At 34.6% G+C, this 17,912-nt stretch overlaps 1 protein-coding gene across 1 annotated transcript in view; it reads left to right on the top strand.

The window, feature by feature from the left end:
* The first annotated feature begins 9,065 nt into the window (after positions 1-9,065).
* The window catches only part of LOC149578397 (28 kDa ribonucleoprotein, chloroplastic-like), a 36,885-nt gene continuing 28,038 nt past the window's right edge, over positions 9,066-17,912 (top strand). The window contains exons 1-2 of the mRNA XM_089828855.1: positions 9,066-9,214; positions 9,294-9,942. Of these exons, the coding sequence (XP_089684981.1) occupies positions 9,403-9,942 (540 nt within the window). The 5' untranslated portion in view covers positions 9,066-9,214; positions 9,294-9,402. The remainder of the gene's footprint in view (positions 9,215-9,293; positions 9,943-17,912) is intronic.

The raw sequence follows: 17,912 nt of genomic DNA, 5'->3' as shown, positions 1-17,912 counted from the left end.
TTGAAACTAGGTCAATGGATAGCATTAAAGGAATCAAATGGGGCTTTATGAGGATTGGGTATTATCTAGAACCCTTGAAAGACAAACAAAAATATAATTACTACAAACAATAATTGGATGGGGTACAAAGTATCTAGTCCTAGACACAACCTCCAAATTATACTACTAAATGTTTATGGACCTACCCAAACATTAGACAAGGCATTTGGAATGAAATTAGATCTTTCTTGGGAAATTATCAGAATGAAAACATTTTTATTGGAGGAGATTTCAATGCAATACTAAAAAGAGAAGAAAAATATGGGGGTTCACAAACAACTTCATGAGCTACAGTGGCTTTTAGAAATTGGAAAAGAAAAAAATACATTAATAGATATTCTAACCAATAATAGAATATTTACATGGAACAACAAGAGGAAATATTTTAACTGCATAGTAGAGAGACTAGATAGATTCTTCTTTAGAGGATATCTAAGCTACATATATATGGAAATTAAAGCAACTATCTTGCCCCTTGTTGGTTTAGATCACTTTCTTGTAAAATTAGACTTAGTTGAACCAACCAAACCAATGAGAAATCTATTCAAATGTGAAAAAAATATGGTTCTTAAATAAGAATTTTATGGATAACATTAAAAACTAGTGGCAAGAAGGACAATTCCAAGGATAAAAAATATTTTGTTTTGTTTCCAAACTAAAAATGATTAAAGAGAAAATCCGAAAATGGAACAAATTGCAATTTTATACAATATTCAAAGAAAAACTAAAAAATGAAGAAGACTTAAATAAGTTAAACCAAGAAGTTATCAAAAAAGGAATGGACAATGAGAATACACTAAAGAAAAAGAACTGGTCACAAAATAGGAAGGTATAGGAGGAAATATCCTGAAAACAAAAATCAAGAGAGAAATGGTTGGCAGAAGGAGATCGTAATAATAAAAAAATTCATAGTAGTACTCTACATCATAGAGCAATAAATAAAATCACAAAAATTAAAAAGAAAGAGGGTAATACAGAAGAAAACCTGACCAAAATAACTGAGGTATTTGTCGATTATTTTGAGAATATCCTTAATAACTTTGAATACTCAAAGCAAGTAGCTCAAGATAAGATGTTAAAAGAAATTACAAGAATTATTTCAGAAGAGGATAACAAGTCTTTCAATAAACCTTTTTCATTAACAAAAATTAAAACAACACTCTTTAAGATTAATCCTGATAAATCACTAGGACCAGATGGATTCCAGGCTTTCTTCTTTCAGAAATGTTGGGAGATTATAGGGGAAGATTTATGGAAAGCAATAGAAGCATCAAGAAATGGAGGTTCACTATGAACATAAATTAAACATACAATGGTAACCCTAATTTCAAAAAAATGTGATGTTGAGGAACCTAGAGACTATAGATCAATAACACTTTGTAATACTATATATAAGATATTATCAAAAGCTTTAGCAAATTGACTTAATGTTTTTCTTCCCAAACTAATCTCAGAAGAACAAATAGGATTTATGCTAGGTAGATCCATTTTTGATGGTATATTGATCATCCAAGAAACTATTCATTCAACATCAAAGAATAAGGAGGCAAGTATGCTAATGAAATTAGATATTCAAAAAGCATACGATAAGGTGGACTAGAGATTTTTATGTAAAACTCTAGAAGCATTTGGATTTTCACATCAAGGGATCAACATCATATTTCAATGTATATCAAATCCTAAAATCTCACTTCTTATCAATGGAACCCTAGAAGGTTTCTTTAGTATATCTAGAGGTATTTGACAAGGTGATCCAATATCACCCTTCCTCTTCATAATAATGGTAGAAACCTTTGGGAGAACTATCAAACTAGCACAAATTGAAGTAAAAATTAAAGGAATAACGGTCACAGAAAATATCCCAAACATCACCCATCAATAGTTTGTAGACAATATAATCTTAATAGGGATTGGTTCAAAAGAAGAAGATGAAAAATTTAAAAAGATTATAAATAACTACACAAAAGCTTTAGGACAAAAAAATTAATGCTGAGAAATCAAAAATCTTCTTCCTCAATACACCATCAAAAATGGAAGATTACATTTGCAATGAATTAGGGTATAAGAAAGGAACTTTTCCATGTAAGTACTTGGGAATCTATCTAGAAAAAGAAGCAAAGAAGAATCAAGGTTGCGAAAAAATATTAGAAAGAATAGATAGCCAGACAGAGGCTTGGAAAGGAAAATGGTTGACCAAAGCCAATAGAACAACAAAAATCAAAGTAATTCTTTCAACAATACCCAAATATCAAATGTCATGCCTCCAAATACCAAAAAATATCCCAAAAAAAAAGTAGAAATAAAGCTTAGGAACTTTTTCTAGAAATAAATATTAGGAACTTCTTCTAGAAAGGAACAAAAGACAAGAAGAAATCAACTTTAATTTGTTGGGAAAAGATTTGTAGGCCAAAAGAAGCAGGTGGACCAGGAATAAAAAATCTTAGCTAGCAAAATGAAGCCCTAGGAGCTAAACAAGTCTGGCGAATGCATCAAGAAAGAGATAGAAAATGGGCGAGAATACTATATAGTAAATACTTGAATGCTATTGATGCCTTATCACTCCTAAGAACAAAGAATCCCCCAAAAGTTTAGGCTTGGAATTTTATGCAAAAATGTCACCCATTAATCTCTAATTTCGTGACTTAGGACCTAGGTAAAGGGGATAAAGCCTTATTCTCGAAAGACTCTTGGAATGGTCCCCCCCTAGATAAATTGAACTTATCAACCATTACCAAAAGCTTGGTAACCTTTGAATGGGGATTTAAGGTAGCATATTACATCCAAAGCACAAAAAATAATGAAGAAGTGATCTGGAAATGAAAATCTCTGGACAATATGGGACTTTTACCATAAGAAAAGGAGAAACTAGAGGCAATTCTAGGAGATCACCCGATCAATTACATGGATAGGAAAGACAAATTGATCTGGGCAGCTTCAAAAGATGGAATATGCAACATTTGTAAAGAAAGGATACAATCTAATAATCAATTCACAAAGATGGGAAAACACAATCAAGCCTTTAAATCTCTACTGGGACCTAGCAAGCTTACCAAAGGTAGGTATCTTCTTACGGGAAGCTAAATAGAATCCTAACAACAGATAGATTCAAGAAAATGGGATTCAAAGGCCCCTCAAGATGTAACTTATGCAAAGAAAATTCTACACTAGTAGAGCACTTATTTTATCAATGTGATTATGCTAAAGAATGTTGGGTTTGGCTTAGGAAAAAACTAAATTGGATTGCTCCCTTTCTTGGGGATTTGAAAGACAATTTATTTGGATAGCCCAAAGCCTCCAACAACAAAATTTATGGCAAACTTAAGAACATCACTCATGTTCTACTCATGTGGTAAATCTACAAAGAAAGGAACAAACAAATATTTAATGATATAGAACTTAGTGTATCCTTTCTCCTAAATAAAATAGAAGCTAGTATAATAAAAGTAATGGATAGCAAGTTAAGAAAGATAGTAAAAGAAGAAGGGACATTCACATAATGGGATGTAGATATGAAGAAGAATTGGCATCACTTAATTGACCCGCCACTAACCTACAATTAAAAAAATAGTACAGCCAGAAAAGAATGTATATGGGAACCACCACTAAAAGGATGGAAGAAACTAAATTTTGATGGAGCCTCAAGAGGAAACCTAGGAAAAGCAGGGATTGGTTGCATAATCAGATCAAACTCTGGAAATTGGATCATGAAAAGAGCTAAACCCTTAGGAATAAAAACAAACAACATTGTGGAACTAGAAGCTCTTCATAAAGGGCTATTATAGAGTCATAGATTGAAGGTCAAAAGAATCATCATAGAAGGGGATTCTCAAATTATTTTAAATGCTTTAAGAAAATGAAAAAACTCCTAACTAGATCATAAATTCTAAACTTGAGAAAGTCCTCAACCTTATGGATAAGTGTGAAGAAGTAAGATTAAAACACATTTACAAAGAAGGAAACTCAAAAGCAGACCAGCTAGCTAATAGAGGTACGGATGGAGAGGATATATTCCAATTAGCTTTAGAACCTCCTCATATCAAAATATCTTAACTTAAATTGGCATCTAGTTATTCCACCCCTTACCTTCTTCGTAGCATCTTGGGTATGGAATTGCCAAATTCAAATATAAAGTTACTAACATCCTAAATACACCATCTCACTAAACTTAGTAGTAATGATAATAGAATAAAGTGGGTCGTATATTGTAATCATGTTTCATACTCCTAGTTTTGCACATGCTATGAAGTGATTGACAAATGAAATTTTTTCTCCCCCCTTTCTAGATTATTCTAGAGCCCGAAATGAGTATTTAAAACTCAGCTCTGGGTCATTTTCAATTGCTCTCATATTTTGGTTGCTAGGGTATAAAGCTGCTTAGGATTAAGTATGGATTTGAATATTAGTTTGTATCATGCTCTAGAGGTATGCACGATGGATTTTAGGGGTAATGTCAAGCCAGAGAGATGGAATAGGCTATTGAACCGTATAGATGACATGACTAGGGTAGCCATTTTTCAGGTGCTAGGTGAAGGGGTCTTTAATGAGGACTATACTTGGAGAACTAATAACAACATCCTAGGTGCATTCGTTGGGTGTCTGGTGAGGGCTAATGATGGGAAATGAGAGATTATCTAGCTTTGTTAGAACATTTTTTACCTGCTATGGTTGGAGGGTTTAGAACACGTGGTCCTTTGTATAGATGATAAATTAAGGGTTCCCCTGCCTAAAATTTATATGTCTTATCCACCTAGGAGTCTAGAGCTCGCTATTGTTCCTAAGCGTCATTCCTTGCTCATTCAAGAAGACATCCATTTCTACCACGAATGGCCTAAGATGGAAGCAAGCATTCACTTCCTCCGTTGCTAGAGAGGAATTATGGAGGATCCTAACAAGGGATGACTCCTACATTATCTTCAAATTTTTTATGCCTACATCCAACCTGGGGTAGTATTCAAAGACCTCGATGTCTTGGATTTCTACTTGCCAAATTTGTACAATCCAGCAAGGAAAAGACAATCTTCCTCTTTCCACCAGGTTCTAGGGCTAAAGATCTAGATGAAGCTACTGAAATCATCATGGTGTCTTGGAAAATGAAAGGGGAAACCTAAATCTGGTGCTCTTAAGGGAAGAGTGTTTTTTGGATATCTAATCCTAGTCTCTTGTTTTTGCTTCATCTTTAGTTTCATATTGACAACCCTATTTTTTGGTTAGCTTCCTTTGAACCCCTCATATTAGGAGCTTTTTTGGTTAGCTTTGTGGCTCCTAGATTAGGTTGAGCCCATTTCTTGTAATGCATATATTATGAAGTATAATAGAATATCTTATCTAAGCATAATTCAGGATCTCTGTCACTTTTTGTGTTTTATCTTTTCATGTTAACTCTTGTTTTAGCTCTCTTGTTATATAATTTTATCATCTGGTGTGAGGCACTATAATATTATCATTTTAATTTATTTATTCTGTCCTGTATCATCTAGCTCTCAAGACATCGATTGTTTTAATCCTTTTTAATGAGCTAGTGTCTTATTTTTGCCCTAGTTTGATTACGTGAACCATATATCAACTTCAATTTTTTCTGACTCATTATGACTTTGAATCAAGCAGTTGTAGAGTTTCCCTTCAAGTTTGATACTGACCCTTAAGTTGCAAAGTTTTCTTCCATTGTCTCTCCTTCCCTTTTAATTTTCCTTAATTTTCATTTTTGTTGAGTGTTGGCCACACAGGTTCTTATGATAATAGTTAGGCATATATTTGTTTATAATCATTATAATTGTAATAAACAATCTCTTATTATAGTATGGACTTTGAGAACTAACCTCCAAAAGGAAGCTTGTTGTGATTTGGAATGCAGAATATTGGTAAGGAATCTCTTCCTAAGAAGGTCAAAGAAGTGCTAGAAGTTTAGGATTGAATGCTTCTCAAAGATCCTAAAATCATAAAAGCTCCAAGCATAAGTTCTTATAATTAAGAGGATAGCATAGCAAAAATGATGTATAAAACTAGAAGGAAAAATTAAAAAGCTAATACTAGGGTATGCCCCTTTTACATTTGCAATTAATATAGGACCTCGGTCTTGGGAAAGACTGGAGGTTTTTTGACTTTGTTCTTTCCTACCAGTGCCTGTTTGAATGGAGACTTTTGTAAACTTCAATTATTTTATTAATATAAAATACAAGGTTTTAGCCGTTTACCAATTTTAAAAAAAACTATATGCAAATCCTCATAATCAACAATCTTATCATCCATGATAAGATGCTCTGCAATTTCCATGGCAGATCCATTCAACTGACCATGAAAATAAGTCTCCATCTCAGCATCAACAAGGTTAGGAATCTCTTCAACGACAACCATAAGTTTTTCTACAGGTTTCACATTAGACTCCACAAACTGATCACCAAAACAAACTTCCACCTCAACCTTGCCATGCCCTCTTCTCTCTCAAACAAGTCTTCTAACCATCTAGACAACTCTCTTCTAGATTGGTAGACTCCAACTTCATAAATCTTTATGAAACTCAACCATGCCTTCCTTGAATTGATCAATCAAACTAGCTTCCAATCAAATAGTAACTTGACCAGTCAAACTAGCTTCCAATTGAGCAGACATCTCTTAAATATTTTTCTCCACCACATCATAGAGATTTGCAATCACCTTGGGGTCCAATCCTCTTGGAGCCATCTTCCAAGATCTTTGCAAACCCTTTGTAACAAATCTCCAACCATATCTAATCTTCACTCAACAAGATCAACATGCCATCTTTGCAACCATCTCTCCATATCTGGATCCACCTGTGAGTCCTCTCCAATTGTAAGTAAGAACCATGATTTTCCACCTTACAACAAAGATATATAGGACTTTAGAAGGAAGAATCCACCATAAGATCGAACTTAGCTTTGATACCACTTGATGTAGTGCAAGGTAGGAGAATCCCCAAAGGAGATATCCTAGCCCCTAGCAAATAATCACACAATAGAAGATAAACAATAACATAGATATTTAGATCCAAAATAATGCCAATTCTCATAATATAATCATAAGATTTACATCCAACATGCCCGACTTTAAGACCTTCTAGGTTATGACCAAATACAAAAGCAATTACAATAGTAATTCTACAAGATCTTGCGAGATTTAAACCCTAGCTATCCCATATCCACAATCTAGTAGAAAACCCCAAGAATAATATAAACGTGTGCTCACAAGATACCAAACAACCTTCTTGTTTCCCAAGCAGCAACTACTTTGCTCAACTTCTCTCTTCTCAATTACTCCTCTCTAGTTGACTTCCTCCATGCTGAATGATGAATAATGACAAGACAAGAACCTCTACTTATACCAAACCAAGCCACAAGTCGCCCTAGCAAGTTACATCAATAAACCCTTACGTTAAATAAACTCTCAAGCCACAAGTTACATTTATTATTTCTTTCTTCCCCTCTAATTTTTGTCACTTTCTTTCTCCTCCATTTTTTTTTACAATTTTTTTTTTTCTGTCTCTATTTTATTTTTTCCTCTTTTAATTATAAACTATGCCCCATTTTATTTTGTGATACAAGATGCTTCTGCATCATATCTTTAAACCTTAATGCCAATGATTGTTCACATAATTTTTCCTCATATTTTAAATGACTAGCTTATCATCTACATTTTATTTAGACATTAGTAAATATCTCTAAAAAATGTTAATATTCCTTAATAATACACTTTTTTGTTGTCTACACTTCTTAATATATTTTGGACTCTTCATTTCGAACATGGTTGTTCATTAGGTGTAAAGTTCGGGTACAAATAAGCTTTGAAGTAATTTGAATATTCACTATTAATTTAAGCTAAACAATTTTCTTCTTGAATCTGTGGGCATTATGATGGGAATTAGTCAGATGCAGTGATGTATTTCATTGTCATTGATGAAAAGCTAGCTAAAACAACTGAGTGGATTGACCAATAAGGCAAGTTGATCATCAATAAGAAGTTAATCACATCGGAAGGAAGAAAAATAAGTAAGCCCAACAACCGATGGACAAGAAGACTAATAACAAACAAATATTGTGGTGGTGATCAATGTGCAATAAGAATTAATTGGTGTAATCATACGTACAACATAAAAATGACTAGACGAGACTATGGATAGAACCACAACTTAAGATGATCATAGGTGAGTGAGGATCTCAGAAGTAGATGAAGTTGCAGAAATCAACAACTCTTGTTCTTAAGCTACCAATCTTTAATTGACGATCAATGATCAATATTAGTAGTGCACTGAGATCAAACGTTATGGTGACATGTCTTGATCATTAAGGATATGTTGAGGTGGTTGTTGATGGTCAAAGAGAGCATGGAAATAAGATTTCAAAATAAGTTTGGAATTGGTCAAACACATTTTGATTGTTCTCGAAGAAAATCTCGTATAAACCCTAATATGGATCAATATGGTCAAGGAAAACATATTATGACATCAATATATGTGAAATAAATGTGATGAATGAGAATTAAGGTTAATGAGAAATACCATTTTTTCACAAAAGACCCTTAATTCAAGTACTTAAATAAACAAAAAACACAACATTTTACTGGGTGGAATATACCTATTCATCTAAAAATATAAAAAATATTTTGTTGGGTGAAATATACCTATTCCTCTAAAGATATAAAAAACATTCTATTGGGTAGAACATACCTATTCATCTAAAGATATAAACTGCAATTGTATCAAAAGGTCCCAAAAAATAAATGAGCCCTCTCATTTCTTTTGATAGGCTATTTGTTTGTATTGATTCACCCCAATAAACTAGTAGATAGTTTGCACTTTTTGTAAATTTGAAAATGTAAAAATTGAACAACATTTTATTTTTTAATGTTACCTATACAAGAACAAAAGGGACAAATTTGTGAATTTTTTTATCTAATAGCTCTTAACATATATTATTTAGCGAAGACTATATTGAAAAATTAAGACTTCCCACTACTCCCAAGGTATAAACTACAATTGTATGAAAAAAGGTCCAAAAAAAACGAAGGATCCCTTTCCTTTGGTTTTGCTTTTACACAAATCGCACGAGCACATCTTATCCATTTTAAGACCTCGTATTGTCTTCCTTAGCTCCGTCTGCCCTTTGGGAACCGCCGGTACGAAGTGGTCGCTTTCAAAGACAATTTCTAATTCTCTAGCAGCAAGGTATGTATCAGAGTGAACAATGCCAATTGTAAAAGATTAATACGTTTAATATTTATCCCTTTGAGCGCTGGTATTACAGTTTGGAGGATTTGGATACTGGTTCAAACCAATTGGAACATATAGAAACTTATCGGCAGGAATTCGGTTGTGAGACGGTGGGATTTTTCTGCCTCGGGGTAGTTTAACAGATGGCAGCTTCCTCCTTTTCCATGACAACTACCCACAAATTGCCCCATTCATTAGAATCATTTGCAGCAGCAGGAGGAGGGGGTATTACTCTTTCATTCTGTGTGAAAGCTAACCGTAGTCTTAGAGTCGCATTGCTGACAAAACCTAGAGCAACAGCAGCAGGCTCTCATGCCCTTCTTGGGGTGTCCGGCATTTTCCCTGTTATGGGCAACGCAAGTAGGGGGTTTCTCAGAACTGCTACGGCGTGGTCAGAGGGACCTCCATCAACAGAAGTCACAGATGAAGAGGAAGACAAGGGGTTTGTTACAGAAGAACTATCGGAAGGAGAAGTTTTAGAGTCAGAAGAGATGGAAGGAGGTATTGAAGCTTCTGGACAGGTTCATACAGAGCAAGGGAGTGAGAGCGAGGATTCATACGATCAGACCGCCTCTACAATTCCTGCAGGTACTAAACTGTATGTGGGCAATGTTCCCTATGACATTAGCAGTGAAGAATTGGCTAGAATATTCGAGGAAAGTGGGGTTGTCGAGATGGTGGAGGTATGGTCTGCTCTCCCTCACTTGTTCAGGCAATCAGAAAGCTTGCAATGTGCCAACTGTCCCCGTTATGCATATTTTTAGTAAACAATAATTCGAAAAGGTTTTAATGCGCCAATTCTATCGCAAAACAAGGTTCTTCACTGACGAAGTCACCAATGCTTCCCATTTGTATGTATTTTATATTTATCTTTTTTGATTAACTATACAAAAAAGATAATACCGTTAGTTGTTTTATAAAGACAAGACTTGTTTTGCTGCTCATTAATATAAAAAAAAACATAATTCCTAAATTACTATAAGAGCTGTTGAAAATAATTTTACGTATATTCTGAATGATGAGATGAAAGCTTCGGTATCTGTAAAATCATTTTCTATTACTATGGGTCACTTTTGCAGCCGTGAACTTGATTGCACACAAGCAGATCTGATCGTATATGTGCGTATCTGATCTGAGTTAATTGTTGAATGTTCTTCTTAAGCTGGCCTTGATTGCCTTTATTTGCTTTTATATAAAAACTTTGGTTGTGTGGCCTATAGCTTGCCAACGGCAGGGAATATGTTTCTTGTTGGTTAAACTCCTAGGATATTGAGTCGGTGACTTTTGGAAATGATAGAAGATAGCAACGAAACATGCAATAGATGTCCTAGATGTGTTGATGCAAGCAGGTAGTACAGTAACAAGTGTAATGTATCTTGAATGCTCATGTTGGCCGAGTACTTTAGATTTGTCAAAACTGACTCGCATTAGTCTTTAAGAGTAAATCCAGGGGACACAAATCAAACATCCTGTGGAAGGGCTAGGTTGTTATAAAATCTGAACTTGAAAACTGAAAACTACAAATCTTGCAATTGCACAACCTGCAGATTTGACCTTGGGCAAGGAAGGGATATAATTGAGGATCCAAGTCGAATCGTTGGGAGTGAATCAAAATGGCATTCATTTTGGTAAGGTTAAGTGTCAACTTTTAGCAGAAATCTTGTCACTTATACATTTGCAGTTGCAAGGAATAACTAAGCCAGTAAGTTCAAAAGAAAAGAAAAGTGCAGGGTATGAAATTTTCAATATCATGTTTTACCCTCACTTTGACTGCTGTCCAAACCACCATAAGAATGCATGTCAAAGTAAAATCAAGCCAGCAACATAAACACAAATTTATTCAAACACTCATAAGGGATACAAATAAGAATATGGACACTGCTTCTCGGTATACAGCTTGAAATGAGTGCTCCACCTTGGAAACATGCAAAATATAAAATATTCCAGTGAGTAGCATCATATTGGCATTGAAAATAAGAATATGTTGTCTTCAATCAAAATAAAACAAAAATAGAAAGAGGGATAGAGGTGTATTCCGTTTGTGGTGGACCAAGTATCTTGCTTAGCACAAACCAGTAGATACTGCCTTGGGGGAGCAAAAGGAATGTACATCATCAGAAAATGGCATTCCGAGGTAGTCACTATTGCCATACTTAAGGAGGAATATTAGTTGTTTGATGATCCCCTTGAAATATCCCCAATAGATATTTACCCGGTTCTCTCTCAAAAATAATATTCAAAATTCAAACATATGAAAATGCGTTACAAACCAACAATATAAAACCAGTAAATTCTCATAAAGTACCTTAAAATACATTACTGTATTATACCTCAGCAATACAATAACTATCATTCAAAATCCAATCTTAAACACAGTTTTACAGCCAGATTGGAGTACTAAGGAAAGAACCTGTAAGCACACGAGAGACACCTTATGTGACATCTCCATGGACAATGGGTTTGCATCCATTGTCTACCGGCATGAGGGGCTACGTCCTCATGCTAGATAGTTGAAGCTTTCCGAATAACTCTCGCAAGAGAGAAATTGAAATTTGAATCATAAACCAAGCATTCTCAAATGAATGAGTTTCTCCCTTTTTAATCCTCAAAGCTGTGACTCTTCGACTCTCTTCCTGTCTTTTTGTCTTATCTCTCCTCTTCGCTTTTAGCCCACTTTATAATACTAAATTGACCTTTTTATAATTTTAATTTATGCTCTCATAGTCAATTTTTATATTATATGAATGTCTTTAAATTTTCTAGTGTCCCAAAAGGGGACATTACAAATCTTCCCTCCTTGAGATTGCTTGTCCTCAAACAATCAGTACTAGGACCCCATATGAATCTGTAGGTAACTCTGTAGTCGAATCTGAAAACAAATCTTGCCACATTGCGAAGCTAAGTGTCAAAGCGCAACCCTTCCATCAATCAGATCCTTGGGTCCCATGTTAATCTATGAGGTATCGCTACATTTGTAGGCCATACAACTCTGATCATCATTGCATCCAGTCTCAAATTGTGTATAACTACAACAAAATCCTCAAAATGCCATAGGTACACATGTTCAACACTTGGATCCCAAACTTTGTTGTCATGACCAGTTGATATGATGAGGTAGAAATGTTTCAAGGAGTTATGTATAACCCAGTAGATGGTGATGACCCGACCAAAATAGTTGATGTAAGAAACAAGCTGCTCAAAAGCTGAAAACAACACCATGGGCACATCAAATACCATACTGTTGTCATCAATTTGGAGAACCCCTAAGTACATAGGTGCTATAAGTAAGAATGGCTGAAAAATCATTCCCTAAGATTAAAACATAACTCACATCAATAATCCACCAAGATCTATTCAATGGCTGATGTATGTAATCCAATCAACTCTTGTATGGGTTAAAATCGGGAACCATATTAGGACTGATCAAAGGACGAGCGAACGTAGTCAATATACCACACCAATCCTGTGACCAAGATTCACCGCTAGGAATTGTAACTAGATCCAATATTCTTAAGTCCAGATCATCCTCTTTATGACAATAAAAAAGAGTGCCCTCGTTTATATCAAAATGGGGATTATCGGAAGTCTAATCAGCATCCACTTCAAACATGGGGTTGTCTATACGCTGAATGTGATCTGAAAATTTGGTACTTGGTGTTTTGGGATAGTTGTCCAAGTCATAAGTCTGTTGAATGCTATCAAGTTCATTAATTACTTCTTGGAAATACTCCTGCCTCTCTTTGCCCTCAAGCTCCCGAAAATGATTTGTGATCCTAACTTGATTTTCTGTTTCCGGAAGAGAAGTCTGAGTGTCATCCAATGCTTCATGAGTACGCTTAAGCTCCCTATTGAGCTTCACAATCTTGTTGCTTCCTTTAATGGACTGATCAACACATATTTCAGCAACCTTAAGAATATAATCCTTGTCAGAAAACAAATATAAATAGTCTGATTTCATAGTTTCAAGAGCTGTTTTGACTACTTGCAAATCAGCAACAAGCCAATCAACTTCTACTTCCCTTTGAGCCTTCCTGTAGAGATCCTCAACCATCTTGTGAGTGCCGTCATTACGTGCCAAAGATGCCACAACCATGTCTTCACTAACCTTCAACTGGTTTTTTTATGCATGCATCTCATTATAATCATGTTGATACAACTCATCATCTTGTGGTGTGATCTTGGACTATTTATTGAAGTTATTATCATGCGTGTAAGAGACATATGGTTCATCATACAAAGACTCCAACATGTTACTTTGAGTACAACCAGCCTCATCAACATGTTTGTCAAAGCTAACCTCCAAATCACCAATGTAGAAACTTGTATGTTCCTTATCCATAGCTGAAATCATTGTATCTACATTTTTCCTTGTGCTGGTCTGAATTTCTTTTGCCTCCTCTTCATTATTACGAATCCCACAAATAGGATCGGGTGTACTAGTGTCCTCACATGTCAATCAAAATTGATCCTGCCTCCTAGGGATTTCTTTGACTTGTAAATCTTTCAAGTTCTTCACTATTAGTTGTAAAACTTTCTTCAACACCACATCATTGTAGGTTGTTGTAAGAGATGTTATTCTCATAATCTCATTGAGACAAGAAGCAACCACAAGGTTAATCCGTTTATCTGGATGCTTCATAAACCTAGGCTGGACCAAAGTCACCATTGAGGGTTGTAAAGCCCAATTTAAGAGTCTACAATCTGCCTGCTCTACATTGGTCAAATAAGTTTCTATCTCTTCTAATTTGGATAGAACATCATTTGAAGATTCCATTTGTTCTGATTGCCACCCTAGTACGTATAGCCTACCCAATTGCTTTTCCTTCTGCAAGTTTCTTAGCTGTTCACTATTAAAGATGTCATTAAAATCTTTTGAAAACACCTCATGTTTCAGATTTTCCATTGTCTTAATTTGCTTCCTTCAAACTGAATTTGGATGCACTGAAGATTACACCTTATATGTCCTAAGAAACTAACCGCACAAACTCCTTCCCCTCGGCTGGATTCATACTCGAGCAATGTCGCTTACAAAAAATATGCTAGAAGCTATTGGTCTTTGACATAATGCTCACACTTTGTAGTGAACTAGTAATGACCACAACCAAAATTCTATCCAAAAGTTCTGTCAACTTTCAACTTTATACCAATTACTGAAACTTTGCACTGAGCATCGAATATGCTCCGGTGTTTGTTAGTGTTGATGACTGACCAAATTGCTGCAATGATTCCAGAATCCTTTCACGAGCTGTTACTCTAGCTGGTAACGCTTGTCCATTGCATAAATCCTAAGTTGTAGATTAGTAGCCTATGCCCCGTCGTTTCCAAGCACAAAACGTACTGGAAACTAAAACCACTAAAATACTGGCGTGATTCATATATGGTCCGTTTTTGGCTTTGTTGAAACGTTTTTAGTAATTTCCCACAGAATCTTGCCGAATCCAACTTCTATGAGAAATTTCTAAAACGAATCTCAACGAAAAGCAAAATTTTTCTGAATGTTTCGTTGGATTACTTGATTTTGGGAATGTTTATCCCATTTTGTTGACTGAAAAAAATGGAAACCTCTTTTTTTAAACGCGCTACTGAAAGAATAAATAGGGTAGCGATACATGTTTGACACAACTTTGCAGATAGTTTTTGCAGAGAAAAACAAGCGTAGATGGGTAGGTGTTTTCACTTTCGCAGAGTCAAACTGTGTAGTAAGCAGGAGGAGATCGACTCGCATAGGAGCGCTGATTGCAGAGGACAAACGCTAGACAACAAAATTTTTCAAACGCAGCCGTGAATATTTCTTCCTCCGTCCATGAATATTTTTCCCTCCGAGAGATAAGACTAAAGTTTTCCTAATGTCACACATTTAAATATGTTTATTAAATTAAAAGTTTCAGATTATTCAATGTTCTTAAATTTCAGTTATATAATTTTTTTATCAAATGGCATATAAAATAGATTTGTTATATTTTTGTTTTTTTAATTTTGAAGTGGACAAAGTTCAAACTTTTATTAAATATTTATTCTATATTTAATATTTATTTTTGTTTTTAATTTTTATTGTGCAAAGTTCAAACTTTTATTTAATATTAATTGTATATTTAATAGTTTGATGGTTGGTAATAGGTATAAATGTATTTTAAAATTCTTGTGTTCATATAGGAAAATTTAAGTTAATCAAATCAAATTTTATTAAATTAATAAAAATGTTGTGAAATTAATTGTTATTCATATATTATAATTTAACAATATTAAATTTATAATATATAGTAATAGGAAAATAAATTAATTCTAATATTGAGTTAGAAATTTAAAAAATATGATTTAAATTAATATTGTGTATATTAATGTATTAATTAAATAATGAAAATATTAAATAATCTAATATAAATTTTAAGTATTAAATAAATAATAATATAAATTTTTTATTAAAATAAAACTTATAAATTTATGATTATAATTATATTAATTCATTTTTTTATAGTTGATCAATTTTTTTACCTTTATTATTTAATAATTGGATTTTAATTTGTTGTTAATAGGATAATGACAACTAATGTTAGCTCTCAGTCTCCCACCTTCAAGATCGATCCAAGTTCACCTTTGTGGAAATATGTCCAAATGATAGAACAAGTTAAAGGGGGTGGAACATTTGTTTGGATATGCAATTTTTGTAATGTGAGGTACAAAAGTTCATATAGTTGTGTGAAAGCCCATCTTTGTGCAATTCCCCAATAGGGTATCAAAGCATGTTCAGGAAAGGATGGCAATGGACTATCGCCTCAACAAATAGCAAGCTATATTAAAGAGCAAGAGGAAGCAGATGCAAGAGTTTCTCGTGGCACAAACCATCCTTTAAAGAAAGGGAAGAAATCAAGTAAGTCTCCTCCATCTCATAATGACTTTCCTAATGTTGTAGTAGAGAGCTAGAGAGCCACCATTTTTAGGTAGAACTGAGGAACCTATTAATGTGAAGAGAAGCAAGGGGCCATTAGAGAGTGCATTTAAGAATGATGCTAGGGAGATTGCAGATCAAAGTGTTGCAAGATGTTTATATGCAAATGGTTTGGCATTTAATGTTGTGAGATCACCATATTGGCAAGATATGTTGAGAAAAGTAAATGAGGCTCCAAAAGGGTACATGGGGCTAGGATATGAGAAGGTGCATAGCACCTTACTAGCAAGGGAGGTAAAAAGCATAGACACTGCATTGGCTCCAATTAGGAATTTATGGAAACAAACAGGGGTGTCAATTATTTTGATGGGTGGAAGGATGCCAAAAATTGTCCATTAATCAACGTGATTGCAGTGTGCCTCAAAGGGGCAATGTTTCTTAAAGCTGTGGATTGTGAAGGGCAGGAGAAGGATGGACAATTTATTGCTAACATCCTTATACAATGCATTCAGGATGTGGGCCCCAAAACGTTGTCCAAGTAATAACATACAATGCAAAAAATTGTAAAGCTGCAGGCATGTTGATTGAGACACAGTTTGAGCACATATTTTGGACCCTTTGTGCAGTGCACTCTCTCAATCTTATGCTACAAAAGTTGGGTAGGAAAATAAATTGGATCAAAGATATCTATGCAGAAGCTGAAGAGATCCAAATTTCCATCACAAACCATCACATGTCACAGTCCATTTTTAGATCATTTTCTCTGTTGGAGTTGCAAAGGTAATTGAAATACTTTTAAGTTTAGTTCTTAACTTTTAATTTTGTATTTCACTTTAATAATTATGAATTCAGTTTTTAAACTTAGCGCATCTTTAGTTTGTAATTCAAGTTTTAATTCTTAATTTTTTAATAGGTTGCTGAGACCCGATTTGCATCCAACACAATTGTGTTGAGGAGACTTGTGAAGGTGCGAGAGCCACTTGCTAGTATGGTTATTAGTCAAAGCTGGTCACTATGGAGGCAATCCAACACTGAAAGGGCTACAAATGTAAAACAAATGATATTGGATGACACTTGGTGGGAACGAGTGGAATATCTTCTTAGTTTCACTGAGCCTATCATGAGTATGACTGACATGGATCATCCATGTTTGGGAGAGACATATGATGGAATTGATTCAATGCTTGAGAAAATGAAGCATGTCATCAATGAAAAGGAGCAAGATCCCGAAGAAACATTCTTCAAAGAGGTGCAAACAATTTGTGTTGAGCGGTGGAATAAAATGACCACCCCACTCCATCTTCTTGCATTTGCATTGACTCCCAAATTTTATAGCGATGAAATTCTTGCTATGCCATCAAGGGTACCACCATATAGAGATGCAAAAGTTAGTGAAGGGTGTAGGAAAGCACTTGCAAAACTCTTCCCTAATCGTGAAATGAGGAATATAGTTACAAGTGAGTTTGCTGATTTTGTAGCTTCCAACAGTCGAAGTGCTTCTGCTCTCTGTGACAAGTATACAAAGGATGCTCATGCTTGGTGGTACCTTAATGGTCATACATCACCGCACCTCCAAACTCTTGCAATCAAACTTTTATCACAAGTAAGTTTTTCCATTTCTATTGCACTCTCTAACTTTATATTGTTTACAATTTGTAAAAATAACAAAAATTCTCAACTTTAAAATTTGAATGACATTTTTTATGCCCCTCACTTTGTCTTAATAGGTTGCTAGTTCCTCCTCATCTGAGTGAAACTGGAGTACAT

Source organism: Cupressus sempervirens, chromosome 1 (assembly GCF_028749045.1).
Source record: "Cupressus sempervirens isolate cs-2001-9-10 chromosome 1, ASM2874904v1, whole genome shotgun sequence".
Taxonomy (NCBI): Eukaryota; Viridiplantae; Streptophyta; class Pinopsida; order Cupressales; family Cupressaceae; genus Cupressus; species Cupressus sempervirens.
This window is presented reverse-complemented; position numbering and strand designations above follow the sequence as displayed.